At 40.1% G+C, this 19991-nt stretch overlaps 1 protein-coding gene across 1 annotated transcript; it reads left to right on the top strand.

Moving 5' to 3' along the window:
- The first annotated feature begins 633 nt into the window (after positions 1-633).
- Positions 634-18056, top strand: LOC149832864 (uncharacterized). Its single transcript, XM_090013321.1, has 11 exons — positions 634-767; positions 883-1054; positions 1135-1233; positions 1416-1517; positions 1629-1711; positions 1808-1924; positions 16296-16398; positions 16489-17275; positions 17477-17658; positions 17704-17799; positions 17934-18056. The coding sequence occupies exons 1-11, from the start codon at positions 634-636 to the stop codon at positions 18054-18056; spliced, it is 1998 nt and encodes a 665-aa protein (XP_089869447.1).
- The last annotated feature ends 1935 nt before the right edge of the window (positions 18057-19991 follow it).

Consider the following 19991-nt stretch of genomic DNA (forward strand, 5'->3'; position numbering starts at 1 on the left):
GGATGCTTAAAAGTTTACGCGAACATGCAGTTTCCAATTTCGGCACTGCTTCACCTTTTTTTTTTAAATATTGGTGATGTATTCAAAATATCGGCATTAAGTTTGGATATTAAAAAACATAACGTTGTTAAAACATCACCCATTTTGGCGATATCTTTTAATTTTTAATATTTTCTCTGCAGTTTTTATATACATTTGTTAAGTGTTTGCATACGGTAAGACCTTTCTAGATTTCTTTAAAAATAACGTTTTTTTTCTTTAAATATGTCGTCAGATTTTCCCAAGAACTAGATTTGTGAATACACGTTCTAAGGGGAGTCTAGATCCCATCATACGACATATTATGAGATCCAAAGTACATCAATCCTGATCGTCCAACTACAGCTAGAAGCATCTCCACCGTCCGTCCGAGTTGGGAACGAAGAAAGATTTCCTTCGAGCCCAACTTTTCCCGCGATTCATTGCCTCCATTTTTTTGTTTGAAAGCACGCGCCGTCTCAAAGAATACCGAGAACTCTCTCTCTCTCTCTCTCTCTCTCTCTCTCTTCTTGCTGACAATAAACCCATGGAATTCCTCGTTTAAGATTGCACTTTGGTTCTTCTTCGAGTAGCATCTCTCTCTTTCTCTAGACGATGGAACCAGATGATCCGAAGGCGAGCAACGCATTCGCGAAGACCATCTGCGCCATATGCTTTGAGGAACTCAGGCCCGTCATCGAAGACCTTCAATCCATCTGCATTTGCGGTCACGTATTCCACGAGCTCTGGTACTCTTCCACCACTCCCCACTACCATCCATTGCATTCCGCTCCATCATCCCCGTTCAATCTCACGGTTTCTGCAATCTCCCCTACGTTCTAATCCCCCGTTTCCGGGTCTAAGCTTGCAGCAATGGTTCGAGTACTGTCCGGCGGGAAAGAAGAACACATGCCCGGTGTGCAAGCAGCAGTGCTCTCAGAAGAGCGTCAATCGCCTCTATTTCCAGTCGGTCGGCGAACCCACCCAGGCAGCTGAGAAATCACCCTTTTTCGATCCCTCCCAAGATAATGTCGTGGTATGATTCGATCGATTCGTCGATACCGTCCTCCTAAAATTTTGCATGACGTTTTATTTTGCTATGGTTTTCGATTGCAGGCGTTGCGGGGGGAGTTGGTGAAATTGGGGGGGCAGCTCACTGCGGTGAATCAGGCATTTGGGCAGCAGCAGCAGCGTCTGAAGGAATTGACGGCAGAGGTATTCTTACTGATTTTTTTCGACTATCCGATGTGAAAGACATGATTTTGAATGTGGGCACATGGGGTTTTAGCGATAATTGGTAATTAGGAGTTTGTGATTTGATCTATTCTGCGCGTGTGCTTGTTTTCATTCACTATTGCGAATGTGAACAAATATCGGAACGATTAATTGTATTGCAGCTTTCTATCTCCAAAGACCGGGCTGTAAAAGAAGAAGCTCTGAAGGTGGAAGCTATAAAGGAGAAAGCTGCACTACAGCAGCTGCTCAAAAGAAAGACAGAGGTGACAGTTTTGTGCTACATAGACGAATATATGCTGGATCGTTTTGTCGTTTAAAGAAGAATGTGTTACAGCGTGCAATTAAGTGTAACCATTTATAGTTTTATGCAACAGGAGCTAGTCCAGTCGAATGGGGAGTGTTCCAAATTACAGGAGAGGAGTTTAGCTCTAGCAAAAGAGCTTGCTGCACACAAATTGTAATAAATCTTTTGTCGTTCAATGGCATGGAAACAGTACAATGTAGGTTTGTTTTGATGACATAATTGTGTTTTTTGTTTTTCTTATCGATCCAGGGTATCTAATTTGGAACTAGATGAAGAAGAGATAATTAGATTAAGATCTGTTGGTCATGCAAACAATAGCAAGGATGTTATTGATACCTTGACAAAGTCTTTAATCCTTCGGAACAAGTAAGCATTTCACAGAGAAGACATTATTGCTTATAATTGCGTGTCTTTTATATAGCATGATTGCTTTCTTTGATGCTATGATGCACTGCATCATCCTTTATCCAATTAAAGATGGCTTATTGAAATCACAAACCTGTAAAACTGTTTGGGTAGTATTGGTTGATTTGGGAATTGGTTTGCTTGGCCATGATACTCATCACAAGAGAGAAACTCCATCATAATAGCCTTGCTTTATTCATTATCATTTACACACATTAGTGAAATGTTGCTAAAATCTCCATCTTTATGATTCACCACTCAGAACTGTGCTCTAGCATTTGAAATATAATTATCATTGACCAATGTTGATTAGCATATGCCATGCAAACAATGGGTGGCCTCACATTCCAACCAAAGCCATGTAATTTAAATAGTGTGGGAGAACCTTAATTTTTAAAAAGAGCATCATGGTTTAGAAAATTAGAATTGTCCCACATGCCAGTTGTATTTGAATGTTGCACCGTGATTGGTTTCTTTTTCAGAATTTGCATCACGCTCCCATTTCCGAATGTCAGTCAGAGTAGGATGAAACCTCAAACTATTCCTGGTATACTCTAATCCAACAATCAGTAACAAATGCCTTTTCATCTCTGACAAGGTGATAAATTGTCAGAAATGATGAAAATATGGGACTCAGCCAGCTGCAAACATATCTTAGAACTTAGCCAATATTCACATATAATAATGAGTCTCATCCGTACGCAGGTGCATAATTTACTTGCAGAATAGACTGGTGTAAACTGTAACCTCATCAGATCTGAATGCCATTTTGATACAATCCTAGAGATGTAGCAAATCGGTAAACAGGGCCATTAGAACATTTGGTCGTGCTGTAACTTGTAGTCATCAAATTTCATGATAGTTTGAATTATTGTATTTTCAATTTTTTAAATAAAAAGTGACATAGTATTGCAACATAGTTGAAATGCATTGCCACTTTGCCAGAGTATATTTATCATGATATTATTGCATTAATGTCTCAATACACTGACAACCACAAAAAATGTGGCCGTAACTGCGAAATCATAAATATTGAACCTAGACATTTCTGAGTGAAGAATTCATGTAATTCTTAACCCTATAGGATTCAAACACCAAATGTTTTTTGTCCTTCCCTTATTCTATGTTGATCATTTATAATTGTTTCTCTACAAATTTTGTTTGACGCTGACAATTTGATATGAATAAGCTAATAGATTATAGCTTTGTCACAATAAATTGTGTATATTGGTTTTCTACACATACAAGCATTGCTTTGCGTATTCAACAGATTTTGTCATGTTAATAAATGATACATGATTGGTTGTACGCTTGTTTCTTGCATGTACCTGAACCTATTATTGTATTATCATGGAACTTATAAATTGGTGGAAACCATGGAACATTTTCTTATAAAGTTTTATTTTTCCTTTTAAGTAAATTGTAGTTGAACAAGAACGAGGCCTTGGGGCTAAGATATGGGCAAGTCTGGGCAAGACACATTGCCTAGGCCATGCCTAGCACTTAAAACAACCAAAGTCTGAAGGATTGGTTTTCAGTTGGTCTTCTTTGTAATGAGATATGCAGAAATATAAAGAGTGCTATAAGCACTTGTAATGTCCTACAATGGACAACCAAAAGAGACAATAGCCAAGTCCACTAAGGGACAACACATACACAAGCCTTCAGAAAGGCAAAAATATAAAAGCTATGTCATAGGGACTCGGACGCGACGCATGTGCGGTCAACCCGACCCTGGGTGCGGTCAATGCACCCAGGGTCATTTGTGTCTAATTTTTAGACTTTATTTTTTTTCCGTTTTTTTTACGCCCGATGAACTTTGATGTTGAGGGAGGATTAGGGCGATTTTTTTTGCCCTAATCCTCCCTTCCTAAAGCCTCCGTCGAATCCCGACGCTGTCGCGGCCGCTCCGCCTCTGCTCTCCTCCTCAAGTACGCTCTCTGCTCTCCTCCTCAGGTACACTCTCTCCTCTCTGACTCCCTCTGCTCTCCTCCTCTCCTCTTCGACCCTTTCCCTGCATAAAGAGGGCGCAGGTAGGGGGTTCGGCCCCTCCCCTGACAACAAGGAGCGCAGGGAGGGGCTCGACCCCTCCCCTGCATAAAGAGGGCGTAGGTAGGGGGTTCTGCCCCTCCCCTGACAACAAGGAGCGCAGGGAGGGGCTCGACCCCTCCCCTGCCAACAGGGAGCCAGGGAGGGGGCTCGACCCCTCCCCTGCACAAAGAGGGAGGACAGGGAAGGGGCTCGGTGCCTCCCCTGCACACAAAGAGCGCAAAGAGGAGCACTACCCCTTCCCTCTCAAAAGAGAGTGCATAGAGGGGGGTCAACCCCTCCCCTTCACAAAGAGGGAGGACAGAGAGGGGGCTCAGCCCCTCCCCTGCACACAGAGAGCGCAGGGAGGGGCTTGGCCCCTCCCCTGCCAATAGGGAGCGCAGGGAGGGGGCTCGACTCCTCCCCTGCACAAATTATATATATATATATATATATATATATATATATATATATATATATATTTGCCGCACCCCCGCACCCAAGTTTTTTGAAAGTGCCAAAGAGAGAGAGAGCTCTCAAGCATGAAGAAAATACAAAGGGGTTCACCCCTATTTATACAAAGAGAAATGAGAGGAAGGGAGGCTATATGGCCTCAAAAGGAGAGCCAAAAGGGGCTCCCATGGAGTCGTTGGGGGCCCCAACGGTCACAATTGTGATCGTTAGGGCCCCCAACGACTCTATAGTGGGGCCCCTTAAGTGGCTAAAAAAGAAAGAAAATCTGAGTAATAGGGACTCGGCAAAGCAGGTGCTGCACCCGCATCGACGCGACGCGACGCGACGTGGGTGTGGTCAATGCACCCAGGGTCATTTTCGTCCACATTTCGAACGTTAAAAAAACCTGATGAAAAGGAGTGATTAGGGCAATTTTTTTTTGCCCAAATCACTCCTCTCCTCTCCCGCGTAGCTCAGCTCGAGCCCTCTCCTCCTGACGCCACCTCCTAAGCTCCTCCTCTCCCTCGTCGTAGGTACGTCCCTCTCGCTCTCTGCTTGTGTCGGCAGGGGAGGGGTCGAGCCCCCCTCTGCACCCTCTCTTTCTCTTGTTGGGTCGACAGGGGAGGGGCCGAGCCCCCCTACGCCCTCTCGCTCTAAAGGTGGTTCGGCTGGGGAGGGGTCGAGCCCCCCCTGCTCCCTCTGATTTCGGCAAGGGAGGTGTCGAGCCCCCCCCCCCCCCCCCCCCCTCTCGCTCTCTTGTTGGGTCTGCAGGGGAGGGGCCGAGCCCCCCCACTCGCTCTCTTGTTGGGTCGGCAGGGGAGGGGTTGAGCCCCCCCTGCTCCCTTTGTTTTCGGCAGGGGAGGGGCCGAGCCCCCCCTCTCGCTCTCTTGTTGGGTCTGCAGGGGAGGGGCTGAGCCCCCCCTCTCGCTCTCTTGTTAGGTCTGCAGGGGAGGGGCTGAGCCCCCCCTGCTCCCTTTGTTTTCGGCAGGGGAGGGGCTTAGCCCCTCCCCATTTTCGGCAGGGAAGGGGCCGAGCCCCCCACCCTGTTCCTGTAATTTTTTTTTATATTTTTGCCCCTACCGCACCCCCGCACCTGGGTTTTTTGGAAGTGCCGCATCCCCGCACCCGCACCCATGTGACATAGAAGAAAATAAAAAAAGTAAAAAATAAAATGAATACAAAAAATAAAAAAGAAGAAAACAAGTACTCCTATCGGGTACTCTATGAAATGACCATAATACCCCTATCATGTATTATGGTGTATTTAAAGAAATACACACATTATATATATATGTATTGATATTGATACATATATTTTAACACCCCCCTCAAACTTTATGGGGAGATGACCAAAAGTTTGCCAAGGAGAAATAAGAAGCGAGGAGCAGGAAGTGCTTTAGTTAAAAAGTCTGAGAGTTGATATTCGGATGTGACGTATGACAGTGTAACTGTCTCACGGAGATACTCATCACGAACATAGTGACAATTTATTTCTATATGTTTGGTCCACTCATGGAAGGTGTGATTGCTGGCAATGTAGATGACACTTTTGTTGTCACAACAAAGCTTCGAGGCACCAGAAATTTCAACTCCCATATCTTGAAGAAGACTTTGAAGCCATACAAGTTCCATTGTAGTAGTTGCCATAACTCGGTATCCAGCCTCAGTAGACGATAAAGAGACTTTCTGCTGTTTCTTGCATCTCCAAGCAATTAACGAATCTCCTAAAAAGACACATAAACTAGTAGTTGAGATTCTATCATTTGGGTTTCCTCTCCAGTCAGCATCAGTATAAGCAAACAAATTTAATGAAGAGATTGAGGATAGAAATAACCCTTTAGTTAGAGTGTTTTTGATATAGCGAATAATCTGAAGCACAACACTCATATGCACAGTTGTAGGAGCATGCTGAAATTGGCTGGCAGAGTGAACAACGTGAGCGATGTCTGGCCTGGTGATGGTCAGATAGGTGATAGATCCAATGAGTTGTCTGTAGGGTGTAGGATCATCCAGTAGAACCCCATCCTCCAATCGTAGTTTAGCGTTGATAACCTTTGGAGTCTCTACCTTTTTGGCATCATAAATTCTAGATTTGGAACATATATCTGCAGCAAGCTTTATCTGTCATAATATATACCCTCAAGGAGAGTATGCAACTTCATTGACAAAAAAATATCTGAGAAAACCTAAATCAGACATATCAAAGTTATCTTTTAACATATTTTTAACATTAATAATACCACTTTCATCATTGCTTGTGATGATCATATCATCAACATAAAGTAAAAGAATAACAATACTATTACCTTCACTTTTAACAAAGAGAGCAGTGTCAGTATAACAAGAATGGAATCCCAACTTAATCATGATAGCACTAAATCTATCATAACAAGCCTTAGGGGCTTGTTTAAGACTATATAAAACTTTTAATAATTTAAGGGTTTGACCTTGTTCAAGAGTAATTCCCGACGGAGGGTCCATATATACTTCTTCATTTAGTTGACCGTTAAGAAAGACATTTTTAACATCTAGTTGAAATATAGGTCATTTCTTAAATGATGTCACAACAATTAGGGTTCAAACACTAGTCATTCGAGCAACAGGAGCAAAAGTCTCCTCATAATCGATACCGTATTCTTGTGAGTATCCCTTAACCACTAATCTTGCTTTATATCATTCTAAGGAACCATCACTTTTTGTCTTTACTTTGTAAACCCAACGACATTCAATAGCTTTTTTATTTGGAGGAAGTTGAACTAATTCCCAAGTTTTAACCTTCTTTAAGGCATCTAGTTCTACCCTCATTGCTTCAATACAATGTGATATATTTTTCGCTTGATTATAATGAGAAGACTCATAATATGAATGTAAGGCTATTAGACAAGCTCTATAATTTGATGAGAGAGATTCATATGAAACAAACCTATTAGGTGAAATTGATTCTCTAGAGGAGCGCCTAAGGGAAGTTTCTTCTAGAGGTTCATTAAGTCGTAAGAATTTTTCTAGAGCACTAATAGGTTTCTCTTGCTCATGTCGGGTGTAAACTTGTAGATTGTCACCTTTGGTTGGTGACATTTCAATATCATGTGCGTCTTCACTATTATGTGTTTTCTAATATTTCCGAATGACTTAAAGATTCATCATTTGTATCTTCTAAAAGATCATTTAAAAACATATATTCAATTTCATTTTGTTTGTCTAATATTTTAAATCCGTTCTCATCTTCTAAAAATGTCACATCTTTTGAGACGTATAACTTATTGTTTTTATAATCAAAACATCTATAGCCCTTTTGATTTTCACCATATCCCAAGAATACACATTCAATTGCCTTTGGTGATAATTTATCTCTTTTATGTAAAAGAACAAAACATTTACATCCAAAAATACGAAGACGATTGAAATCGAGTGAGATTTTAAAAAGCTTTTCATAAGAAGAGATATTATTTAATTTTGAGGATGACATTCGATTGATTAAGTGGAGGTTAACACGACTTTGGCCTAAATTTTTTTAGGAATATTTTTAGAAATAAGTAATGATCTAGTGGTTTCTAGGATATGCCTATGTTTTCTTTCTGCTAGACCGTTTTGTTGTGGAGTTCTTGGACATGATCTTTGATGACAAATGCCATGTTGTTTTTGTAGAAGATGAACTGTGCCCTAGAGAGAGAGAAGAGAGAGAAGAGAGAGAGAGAGAGAGAGAGAGAGAGAGAGCTGCAAAGAAAAACCTCAGAACCTTCATCGATATTAGGGCCTCTCTCTATGTTAAATAGAGAGAGGCTTAAAGACCTAATTACAATACAACCCTATTATAAAGAACTACATTACAAAAAGCATCTTAATGTAAAATAACTCTACTTAAAACCACCTATTCTCAACACTCCCCCTCAAGCTGGAGCATAAATATCGATCATGCTCAGCTTGTCACAACATTTTGAAAAATTTGGTCTGGCAAGAGGTTTCGTTAACATATCTGCAACTTGGTCTTCCGACTTTAGATATTGGGTAGTGATATGACCCGCTTGAACCATATCCCTTACATAGTGGCAATCAACCTCAATGTGCTTTGTTCTCTCATGAAATACAGGATTGTTCGCTATATATGTTGCAGCTTTGTTATCACACATCATGGTCATGGGAGAGGAAACCTTCACCTGGAGATCAAGAACAGTACGAACCCACATCAATTCAACAGTTGTTTGGGCCATAGCCCGATATTCTGATTCTGCACTCGACCTAGAAACCACATTTTGCTTCTTACTTCTCCAAGAGATCAAGTTGTCTCCCAGGAACACACAAAATCCTGTGGTAGATTTTCTATCTACTACAGATCCTGCATAGTCCGCATCAGAATAGGCCACTATATCCAGAGTTCCACCTTTCTTGAACAATAACCTCTTTCCAGGAGAAGATTTTAGATATCTGAGAATCATAATAGCTGCATTCCAGTGTACCTCAGTTGGTTTGTCCATAAACTGGCTGACTTTACTCAGTGCTAAAGCAATATCCGGCCTGGTCACAGTTACATACAGTAGTTTTCCAACTAGGGAGCGATAGCTTTTGCTATCAACCAGTTTTGACCCTTCTTCAAACAACTGAACTTTATGGTCCATGAGAATATTTGCTGGTTTAACTCCCAACATTCCTGTTTCCTTTAATAAGTCAAGAACATACTTCCGTTGAGACAAAACCATCATTTCACGGCTCCTGGCAACTTCTATACCCAGAAAATACCTGAGTGAACCAAGGTCTTTTGTAACAAAGTGTTTTTGAAGATGAGCCTTTGTGGCTTCAATAGCTTTCACATCATCACCTGTAAGAATGATGTCATCCACATATACCACCATAACAACTATGCCATAGCTAGTTTTCTTTATGAATAGTGTATGATCTGCTGCTGACCTATTAAAGCCAAAACCTGACATTACTTCAAACAACTTCTGAAACTATGCACGAGGACTTTGTTTCAAGCCATAAATTGCCTTTTTCAATCTACACACCTTCTGACACTCCCCCTCAACCTCGAATCCTGGAGGTTGTTGCATGTAAACAGTTTCAGATAGGTCCCCATATAGAAATGCATTTTTCACATCTAATTGGGACAGGCTCCAACCATGTTGCACAACTACTTAGAGAACAAGACGAATGGTACCCATTCGTGCAACAGGAGAAAAAGTTTCAAAGAAATCAATACCATATGTCTGAGTATACCCTTTTGCTACTAATCTGGCCTTGTACCGTTCAATTGAACCATCAGATTTGTACTTTATCGTATATACCCATTCGCATCCAACAATGTCAGCATCTGCAGGGGAATCAACTAGATCCCAAGTATGCTGAGATATTAAGGCATCCATTTCTTCTTGCATAGCCCTCTTCCAGCGAGTATGAAGCTCGGCCTGCTGATAGTTCAGAGGAATAACTTCAGCAGATAAAGCTGAAATAAAAGATTTCATCTGATTTCCAATTTTGGCTTCGGAGACAAAAAGAGACATGGGATATAAAGTACATTGTCGTGTCCCCTTTCATAGAGCAATCGGCCTGTTATCATCATCATGAAGATCATTATTGTCAGTAGAACTTACCTCAGGGGAAGAAGAAGATGGAGGCACTTGCGGAGGTGGATCTCTACGCACATATACCAATGGAGGATTATGAAATCTGGAAGAGGATGAAGTGTGGTTCGGGAATGAGGGCACGGATTCCAAGGGAAAAGGAGGTATAGGTAATGGACAAGACTCAGCTGGATCAGCCTGCAGCGGGGAACCAGTATTAGAGTAATATGGAGTGGATTCCAAGAAAGACACATCCGCACTGACATACTCTCGGCGAGAAGTAGGATCATAACATCGATATCCCTTTTGATTTTTGGGATAACCTATAAATATGCACTTTGTAGCTTGAGCAGCTAATTTATCACGGTCAGGGCCAAGTTTGTGTACAAAACAAACACATCCAAACACTTTGGGCGAGAGGGAGAAGAGAGGGGTATTTGGTTTTAGGATATGAATTGGAATTTGATCACCCACAGAAGAGGAAGGCATGCGGTTGATCAGATAGCAAGCTGTTGTAATTGCATCTCCCCAGTATAACGCAGGAACATTTGATTGGATCATAATGGTCCTGGCAATATCAAGTAGGTGATGATGTTTTCGCTCAGCCACCCCATTTTGTTGAGATGAATAGGCATAGGAAGTTTGGGGTTGGATGCCACTATCATGGTAAAATTGTAACAGACTTTTTGATTTAAACTCGAGAGCATTATCAGTGCGAACAATCTTGACACTCGATTCAAACTGAGTTTTTATTTCAAGAATTAAAGATTTGATAATATTTGGAACATCAGATCGTTCCTTTATTAAAAACACCCATGATAACTTAGAGAAATCATCAACAATAACTAGATAGTATCGACACTGAGTCCTAGTAGGAATATTACTAGGACCCCATACATCTGCATGAAGAAGTTCAAAGACTTTATTACTAGACTGACTCTGACTCGAAGGAAACGAACTTCGATGATGCTTGCCCAGCTGACATGCTTCACACTGAAATGATGTGGTGGAGGGAATCTGAGGAAAGACCGAACGAAGCTTTGACAGTGAAGAATGACCAAGACGACGATGCCACTGAACAGGACTAAATGAATGGTCCACTGCAGCATGAACAATACCCATTGGATGATGTAAGTAGTAGATTCCATTTTCTTCATAGCCTCCACCAATCTTCTTCCCCGTCAGCAAATCCTGAAAATGACAACCCATTGGATCAAATATTACTCTACAGTTTTGTTCTTTTACAAGACAACTCACAGAAAGTAAACTTTGAGGAAATTTTGGAGCATGAAGAGCATTTTTCAACTGTAATGAGGAGGATATAGAAATATTTCCCTGACCAACAACCGGGGAGGTACTCCCATCGGCTAATGAGACTCCAAGCTGAGCCTTAATATCCTTTAGATCTGAAAAAACAAGTGAATTTCCACACAAATGTCTGGATGCACCAGAATCAATAATCCACTTACGGTCAGTCGGATGAAGAAGATTTCCGGTTGAATAGGCAACACCAGCAACAGGAGAGGTAGAGCTCAAAGGACGAAGAGCTATCAATTCATCATATTCAGCACGACTGAGGGTTATACTACTGTCACTTGTAGAAATATTGTCTTGTGCCTTTGTTGCCTCGAGAGAAGTAGTATTAGCTTTAGGAGCATATGACTTTGATGAAGATGAGGTTGGTCAGCCATGCTTATCCCAGCAACGATCTTCTAAATGTCCAGATTTTCCACAGAATGTACATTGAAGCTTTCCTCTGCCTCCCACACCTCGGCCGCGACCTCGTCCTCTGATGTTCTGAAGATTTCCACGTCCATAACCAGATGAGACAACTAAGGCAGAAGACTGAGTCACAGGCTGAGAATGTGGAAGAGATATAGCAAGTCTGCTTAGACGGTTATATGCCTCAGCAAGAGTAGGTACATCTGAACCAGTCAACATTTGGACTTTTGCAACAGAAAATTCTGAAGATAAACCTGTAAGAAACCTAGCAACCATAGTTTGTTCTTGATGATCCTTTTGTTTCGAACAACAGAGAGGTCTGTGAGCATTAAGTCTTTCAAAAGCAGCTTTTACGGAGGCATAGTACTGGGCCAAGGTTTGATCTCCCTTTTGTAAATTGTATATTTCCTGTTCGACTTGTAGGATACGACTCACATTAGTTTCTTGTGAGTATATATCTCGAAGATTGTTCCACATCTGTTTGGCTGTATTATAATAAATTAAACCATCTGCAATATGGGGTTCGACACTATTCATAATCCACGACATGACTATGTCATTATCTTCATCCCAGGTAACATATTTTCCCACCTTTTCAGTGGGTCCATCTTCCAACAAGATATATTTTCTACGATGTCCAGATACCGACATCATAAATGTTCTGGACCACCTGTCATAGTTAGTTTCATTTAACCTTACAGACGAGCCGTACAAAAAGGGATTGGCAAATGCCTTATATTCTCCAATATGTTCCAATTTTGAATCACCTTTCAAAGTTTCAACCATACTGCAGGTTAAAAAAAAACTGGACAGTCTCCACACTAAACAAAAAAACCCCGCGTGTTACACCCACACGCCAACTGATATTCCAACCAGCAGTTGTTCACTCACGAACAACAAAAAAAAACCCCACTACAGTAGTGAGCAGCAGCCCACAAACAAAAAGATAATTCAGCACTTCAGTGAATCACAGCTAACACGACTTCTGCATATGCAACAATATTTTTTTTCATAACAGGGGCAGCTCCCCAGACATATACAGTTTGACAATAAGTCATTCATTTTTTTCTCACGAGCAACACCACTAAGAGTTGGATTGCTGTAAAAAAAAATAAGCAGGAAGTCACGACCTGAAATCACGACATTTTCAGTGCAAATAGTACCAACACCAATCAAACTCCCCACAGCCACGATATCAAGATACACAAAACAGGGCCCCAACCATATGTAGAATCACCAACAGTAATCAGACTCCCAACAACAACTATATCAATATCTCACGACATGTTCAGTGCACACTATACCAACAGCAATCAACTCCCAACAGGTAGCCACGAAACTGATGGCAGGAAATACCACCGAGACAGTAGGTAGTCATGAAACGATAAAAACAAGAAGCTGCGAACTCACAGCAAGCATCCACGACCAGCAGCGTGATCAGATCTGTCAACAGATAAAAAAAAAACATTTTACATCGCTGACCTGATTAGGTATTTATTTCTTTTACTCATTGGATCTGTTGACAGATCTGGTGGCCTTGATCACGATCTGATTAGGTATTGAATCACGATCACGATGGCCTCCACGATCGATCGAGCCTTGATCAGACTCGATCACGCTCCCTCGTCACGGTTGATCATGCTCCCACGTCACAGTCGATCACGCTCCCACGGTCGATATGGCTTTGATACCATGTAGAAGATGAACTGGGCCCTAGAGAGAGAGAGAGAAGAGAGAGAGAGAGAGAGAGAGAGAGAGAGACGGCTGCAAAGAAAAACCTCAGAACCTTCATCGATATTAGGGCCTCTCTCTATGTTAAATAGAGAGAGGCTTAAAGACCTAATTACAATAGAGCCCTATTATAAAGAACTAAATTACAAAAAACATCTTAATGTAAAATAACTCTACTTAAAACCACCTATTCTCAACAATTTTAAATATGTTTGAAATTCATTTGATAGGTATTCTCCTCCGGAGTCGGATCTAAGAATGGATATGTGGCTTTGAAATTGATTTTGAATTTTTGCACAAAATTCTTTAAAAAAGGTAAAGACTTTCGATTTAAGGTTAAGAAAATAAATCAACACATATCTAGTATAATCATCAATAAAAGTCACATAATATGAATAACCACCTTTAGATAGAACCGAAGATGGTCCCTACACATCGGAATGCACCAATTCAAAATGTCTAGTTAAAATAAAGGTTCTTGTAGGAAATGGAATAGACTTCATTTTTCCAAAAAATACAATCTTTATAATTTATATCTCTTTCTTTACAAAACTTGTTTCCAAAAGAAAAAAAGATACATTTTAGAATAACTTGGATGTCCAAGTCTTTTATGCCAAGTTTCAATACTTTTATCTTGAACATAAGTACAAAAAGATTTTGTAGGGAGTGTCAAGTGATCCATGTAGTAAAGATCTCCCTTTCTATGGCCTTGTCCAATCCGCTTCCCGGACTGAAGATCTTGCACAAAGCACCCTTGAGATGAGAAAGATATTTCACATCCATGGTCGACAATTTGGGAAATAGAAAAAAGGTTGAGATTTAGTTTAGGAACTATTCTTACTTTTGGAACAAAAAAGTTTTGGATTTTTTTTGGATCTAGAGTTCCAATGTCATTTGTTTTGAGAAAGGTTCCATCGGCCGTAGAGACACAAGATGTTTTTGAATTGGTGCATACGTTAGTTAAAGCATTTTCATGGGGAGTCATGTGAAAAGAAGTTCCAGAATCTAAAATTCAAGAATACGTACCGGGAGGTGATGAAGAGGCAATGGCGGCACCAGAGGTGAAGCAAGTAGTCTTTAAGATTTGTTGGAGAGCCATGGATATTTGACCAAGAGTGTCTTTAAGATCCCCGTTTTTGCCTTCATCTTCTTTAATGGAGGATTCCTTAACGGAAGCCACCTTAGGCTTGAAAGTTTCATTTAATTTTGGGCATGCGGGTTTGATATGTTCTGGCTCATAACAATGATGACATATAATCATCTTCCTTCCACCATTCCCTTGTTTTCCAAAAATGAGGTGGCTTGTATGTTTTAGCATGATTGCCGGATTTAGATATGGCAAGAACATTATCCATGCTTTTACTCATGCCATGCCGAGTCTCTTCTTGAGTAATTTCGGCAATGACATCCTCTAATGGAGGAAGAGTGGATCTATGAAGGAATGAGGATCTCACTTGTTCAAATTCTGGACGAAGCCCAAATAAAAAATGAAACAATCTATCTTGTTCCATTTGTTTTTCTCTAAGCTCAACATCCTCCATAGCCAGCCATTTAGGCTCTAAAAGAGCCAATTCATCTCACAAAGGGTTTAGAGCACTATAGTAATCTTGGATGCTCATATCCCTTTGTTTTGTAGTTCTAACTTTCTCTTGCAAGAAATAGGCTCTTGCAAGATTTTTTTTTGGTATACATACCCTTCTTGAAAAACTAAACTTCATTGGCTCGGCGAAATTTAACAATATTTGCACATACCTTAAGTTCAACATTATTCATAAACCATGCTAGGGTTTTTGTATGGTTGCTTTCCCAATCTTCTACTTGACGTTGATGGTCTTCTATTGCTTTGATGCGAGCATCTCTTTCAAAAGCTTTTTCTTGACCTCCTTCCATCTTTGTGAGCTTAAGTTGAGGTTCCGGAATGATCCCCATTACATAACCCCAAAGTTGCTTTCCTTTGAGATTATTTTCCATTGCGGATGCCCACATCATGTAATTTTTTTTATTGAGCTTGAATGATAGGTTGATCTTGGTCTCCATTGCTTCAACAGGAGAATATGTAAAAGAAGTGGAGAGAGAGACAAGATTTTACCTTGGAAGAATCAGATGACTCTGATACCATGTAATGAGATATGCGAAAATATAAAGAGTGCTATAAGCACTTGTAATGTCCTACAATGGACAACCAAAATAGACAATAGCCAAGTCCACTAACGGACAACACATACACAAGCCTTGAGAAAGGCAAAAATATAAAAGCCTCTTTATTGAGAAATAGAGAGAAAGAGAGCTCTTAAGCATGAAGAAAATACAAAGGGGTTCACCCCTATTTATACAAAGAGAAATGAGAGGAAGGGAGGCCATATGGCCTCAAAAGGAGAGCCAAAAGGGGGCTCCCATGGAGTCGTTGGGAGCCCCCAACGGTCACAATTGTGACCGTTTGGGGCCCCAATGACTCTATGGTGGGGCCCCTTAAGTTGTTAAAAAAGAAAGAAAAGAAAGAAAATGAAAAATAAAATAAATATAAAAAAAGAAAAAACACAAGTACCCCTATCGGGTACTGTGTGAAATGACCATAATACCCCTATTGGGTATTATGGTGTATTTGAAGAAATACATACATACATACACACACATATATATATGTATGTATGTATTGATACATATATTTTAACATTTTCATCCAGAAGTGTCCAACTTTGCATGGTTATTAGCAACTTTATATATCAATAGCTTTCCCTTTATGCTCCCTTCATTGATTTCTATGTGAGTTTAAATTTTTGATAAGTTGATAATCTAGCATATATTTAGTTCATCTAACCTTCATTTCAAATGGGTTTTCAAAGGAGTTATAAAGAATTGATGGCCCAGTGCAACCTTTTAGGGAGAGAAGGGCAAATTTCTCAAAAAAAGCTTGCCAAGGCTGTGATAAAGATAGAAAAATTAAAGGTATGGTCTCCCTGTGATCACTTAATGTGTTTATGCTCTTATTTTCCCCTGCCTTAATGAAGATCTGCATGTTTTTATCAACTGTATCAGGAAAGATTGAAAGAAGTGGAGATAGCTGTTGAAGATGGAGATAATGAGGTATTGAGGGCCTTAAAGCTGAAGGCATCTAAGAGAGTTCGTGCAGAAGGAATTGATGAATATGGTGTCAAACTTAGCTCTAGTGACTTAGACAGCTGCAAGTCAAAAGTAAAAAGGGAATCTGCTGATGTTAGTCCAGACTCATGTTATACTGGTTTCTTGCGTAACGTTAGTTCAGACTCACATTGCACTGGTTTGTTGCCAAATCTTTCATTTGATATCAACGCAAATGGCTATCTTCCCAAAATTCCAAAATCTTCCAGTCTGAATGGTTTGTTGCCAAATCATTCATTTGATATCAATGCAAACAGTGGTGTTCCCACAAATAAAAATTCTTGCAGTGAGAAGGCTTTGAAAAGAGAGATAATCGAGGTTGACATGGAAGAAGTTGACTTCCAAACTGACATGGATACAGTTGGTCATTCTCCGGTCAGGCTAGGAAAATCAAGGACCGATCCAAAAGGATGGATGGAATTGCGGTACTCTAAGAAATCTAAAGATTCTGAACAGTTGGCAGCAATTGAACCAACTATTAGCATGGACGCATTGGAAGGGATCATTGAGGACAGAAAGCATATGCTTGTTGCATCACTGGATCTAAGTTGTAAGGATGATGGAAATCATAGTAGATCAGATAATCAAGATGATACAAGTTTATTGATTAATTTAGATGATGATAATTTCATCCCAATTGTGAAAGAAAAAGCAACATCCCATTATAAATCTATTACACGCTCAGGTGATTTCTCTAAGACCAAGTTTATACACTCAAATAATAGCAAATTCCACATTAAATTCAAGCCTTCTATGGCAAAGAGTTTTAGCATTTGTGCCTGCTTTGTAGAAACATTTGCTATCACTTCTTTGGTTTGCAGGTGGATAATGTATTCACGAGCGTCTTTTCAGAAATATTCACAGTTAGTTACCATTTGATTTACAGTTGAGCAATGTTTTCCTGGCGTGCTTCTTGGATCTAAAATTGCAAGCAGACCAATGGGAAAATGGTGCAGGCAAGGCCAAACAGTACCAAAAGATCCTGATGCCATGGGACAGTTGATTGCAATTGGAGCAGATGGGAGAGGGGGTACCATCAAAGTCTTGAGAAACCAGAACGAATCATTGGTAAGTTTAACCTTATTTCTTCATTAATTTTCTTTTCTTTTGCAGTTTAGTGAGTACTTAATTTTCAATCTCTCCATGACTGTTGTTCATACCTGTCATGTTGATGATTCAGTTTTGGTCCCACTCCATGTTCCCATACATGTTAGAGGAAAAATCTACCGGAAGTAGCCATATCCCAGCCATATCCCATGTTCTATGGTTGTATCCATGCGACATAACTTCATGTTAGGAAGCTTCTTATGCTCTTGTCTGAATTGCCTTGTGGTTGTTTGCAGGCTCGTAAGCAGCAGTCTCTTTGGACAAAACCTTCCAAAAAGTTGACAGATGGGACAAAGCAAAATGGGCAGGCTCGAGGATATCTGCAAATCGAGCATTTCTTTCCAAAATCAGAGAGCTGAGCTGCTGTTCAAAGTTGAGACATTGTGAAGGTAGTTTTTCAGGCCTTGGCTTCAAAATGAAGGGAACTAGTTGTACCCAAGTTGCTAGTTGGGCAGATCTCCAGTGAGGTAGTTGGTGGTTAGTCATTTACCCAAGGTCTGTCATATTCGTCCAAGGCCATAGGGAGTGACAGACTGCCTGCCTAGGAATGCAGAGGCTTGGTGCTTGGTATTTACCTGAAGTTCACAACCTAGTTGAATTTTTCAAAGTTTGATGCTGACTTTTACAGGTCTTCAAAATGCAATTTCATGTTCGAATCATCAGTTAATCTCTAAATTTGAACAAGGCGTTTTTTTTGTTCAGCCATTATTTATGACACATGTTTTGTGATCCAGGTCATCTGTATAATGTGTTTTGGGCCTCATGAACATATTGCTACCAGTGGCTCCCAGAAGTCGTAGTTATATTTGTATAAACTATTGCTGCCTATATACTTGGGTACATGGAGTGAACTAAAATTTTGTATAGTCTTTTGCTGCTGCATACTTGGATACATGGAGTGAACTGAACTTTTGATCTAGGAAGAAAAACATTTTACAGTAGGAACTGGAAGGAGTGCATAGTTTATTTTGTAATGGTTGCTAAGAGGACCAGTTGCTAGAAACTAATATCAGAGACAAGCCTTTCAGCAAAGGCTCCACTTCATGCCTGATGGAGGGTTTCTTCCCCCCAAATTTTGTCCTCAAACTCTTTAATTGGAATAGTGCTGTTTCAGCTTTATCACGTCTGTAATTATATCTGGAACCAGTTTTGCTGGATTATGCAATTAATATGGAGCTGCTTTAGATAAAATCCAGATGTGTATATTAATGCTGCAGACATAATACTTGCAAGATGCATCACTCCAAAATATAATCTCATTCAGTTTAGATTATTTGCAATTAGACCATCTTTTAAAAGTGCAGATTCAACAGTATGTGAAAATAGATCTCTTGGAGAGAAAATCATGGTATGCCACTGATTGTTCACAATTAAAAACCTTTTATGATCATGTTCAGGCAGAATAAAAATCAAAGCTTGACGGGTAGTGCGAAGAGTTAATTTTGCATCGTCAGCGGCAGCATATAGTTAAGCCTGTTAACTTTTGAAGGAAAGAAACAAGGTAATTCAAGTTATTTGCTACTTTGATTAGCATGTAATTAACTAATTATATATGTTGCCCACACTGTGCCCTGTTATAATCCACCAACCTGCATATGGCCATGGTCTCCTGCCTTCGTTTGATATATACTCTGGAAATAGTGACCATAAGTTTTACTTCCACCAAGGTATCAATAACGATTGTATAATTTCTTTTAACAAATTCGTTGGGATTTATAAAGGTTAAGGAAGTTCTCCATGTTCCATCATCTTCCACTCTCTAGGTTGGCCATTAGTCTGTCATGTATGAGGTATGGATGGTAGGGATCCACAAGGGGGATATAAAGGGTGACATCAATGGCATCATTTTGATAGTTTTGTAGGTTTTCTCCAGCAGTATATATGAAACCTTCTCCACTCCAAGGCCAAAGACTTGATAAAAAGGGTGGTGAAATATTTCCTATCCATACTTTTGCCTTTCATATGAGATGAATATTCAAAATTTTCTATCAAAATGTAAGCACTTCCATACATGGTGGGCTTGGACTTGACTGATTTACTATTTTGCTTTCGTTATAGTTGTGAACAAAATAATCAAAACTTACAAAGTTCATGACTTGCCCTTCTAAATTCTTTAGTTTTTTTTTTTTTCGTGGTTCTACATAATCATTAATTTAGAAAACGTCACACTGATTAGGGCTAAGAAACGTGACGAGCTGCTTGTGGCTCAGCTCATGTTCAACTCGTAAAGAGCTTGTTTCAACTCATGAAATGGGATCAGGAAGTCTAACACCAATAAGAGATTTAACATAGCT

The sequence above is a fragment of the Nuphar pumila genome, chromosome 7 (assembly GCF_984573655.1).
Source record: "Nuphar pumila chromosome 7, dmNupPumi1.hap1.1, whole genome shotgun sequence".
Classification (NCBI taxonomy): Eukaryota; Viridiplantae; Streptophyta; class Magnoliopsida; order Nymphaeales; family Nymphaeaceae; genus Nuphar; species Nuphar pumila.

Excerpts from the sequence above, each read along its gene's own strand:
- LOC149832864 (XM_090013321.1), top strand. The coding sequence starts at position 634 with ATGGAACCAGATGATCCGAAGGCGAGCAACGCATTCGCGAAGACCATC. Across the intron at positions 1,925-16,295 it reads TCTTTAATCCTTCGGAACAA|GAGTTATAAAGAATTGATGG; the intron begins GTAAGCATTTCA and ends GGGTTTTCAAAG. Across the intron at positions 17,659-17,703 it reads GAAACCAGAACGAATCATTG|TTTAGTGAGTACTTAATTTT; the intron begins GTAAGTTTAACC and ends TTTCTTTTGCAG.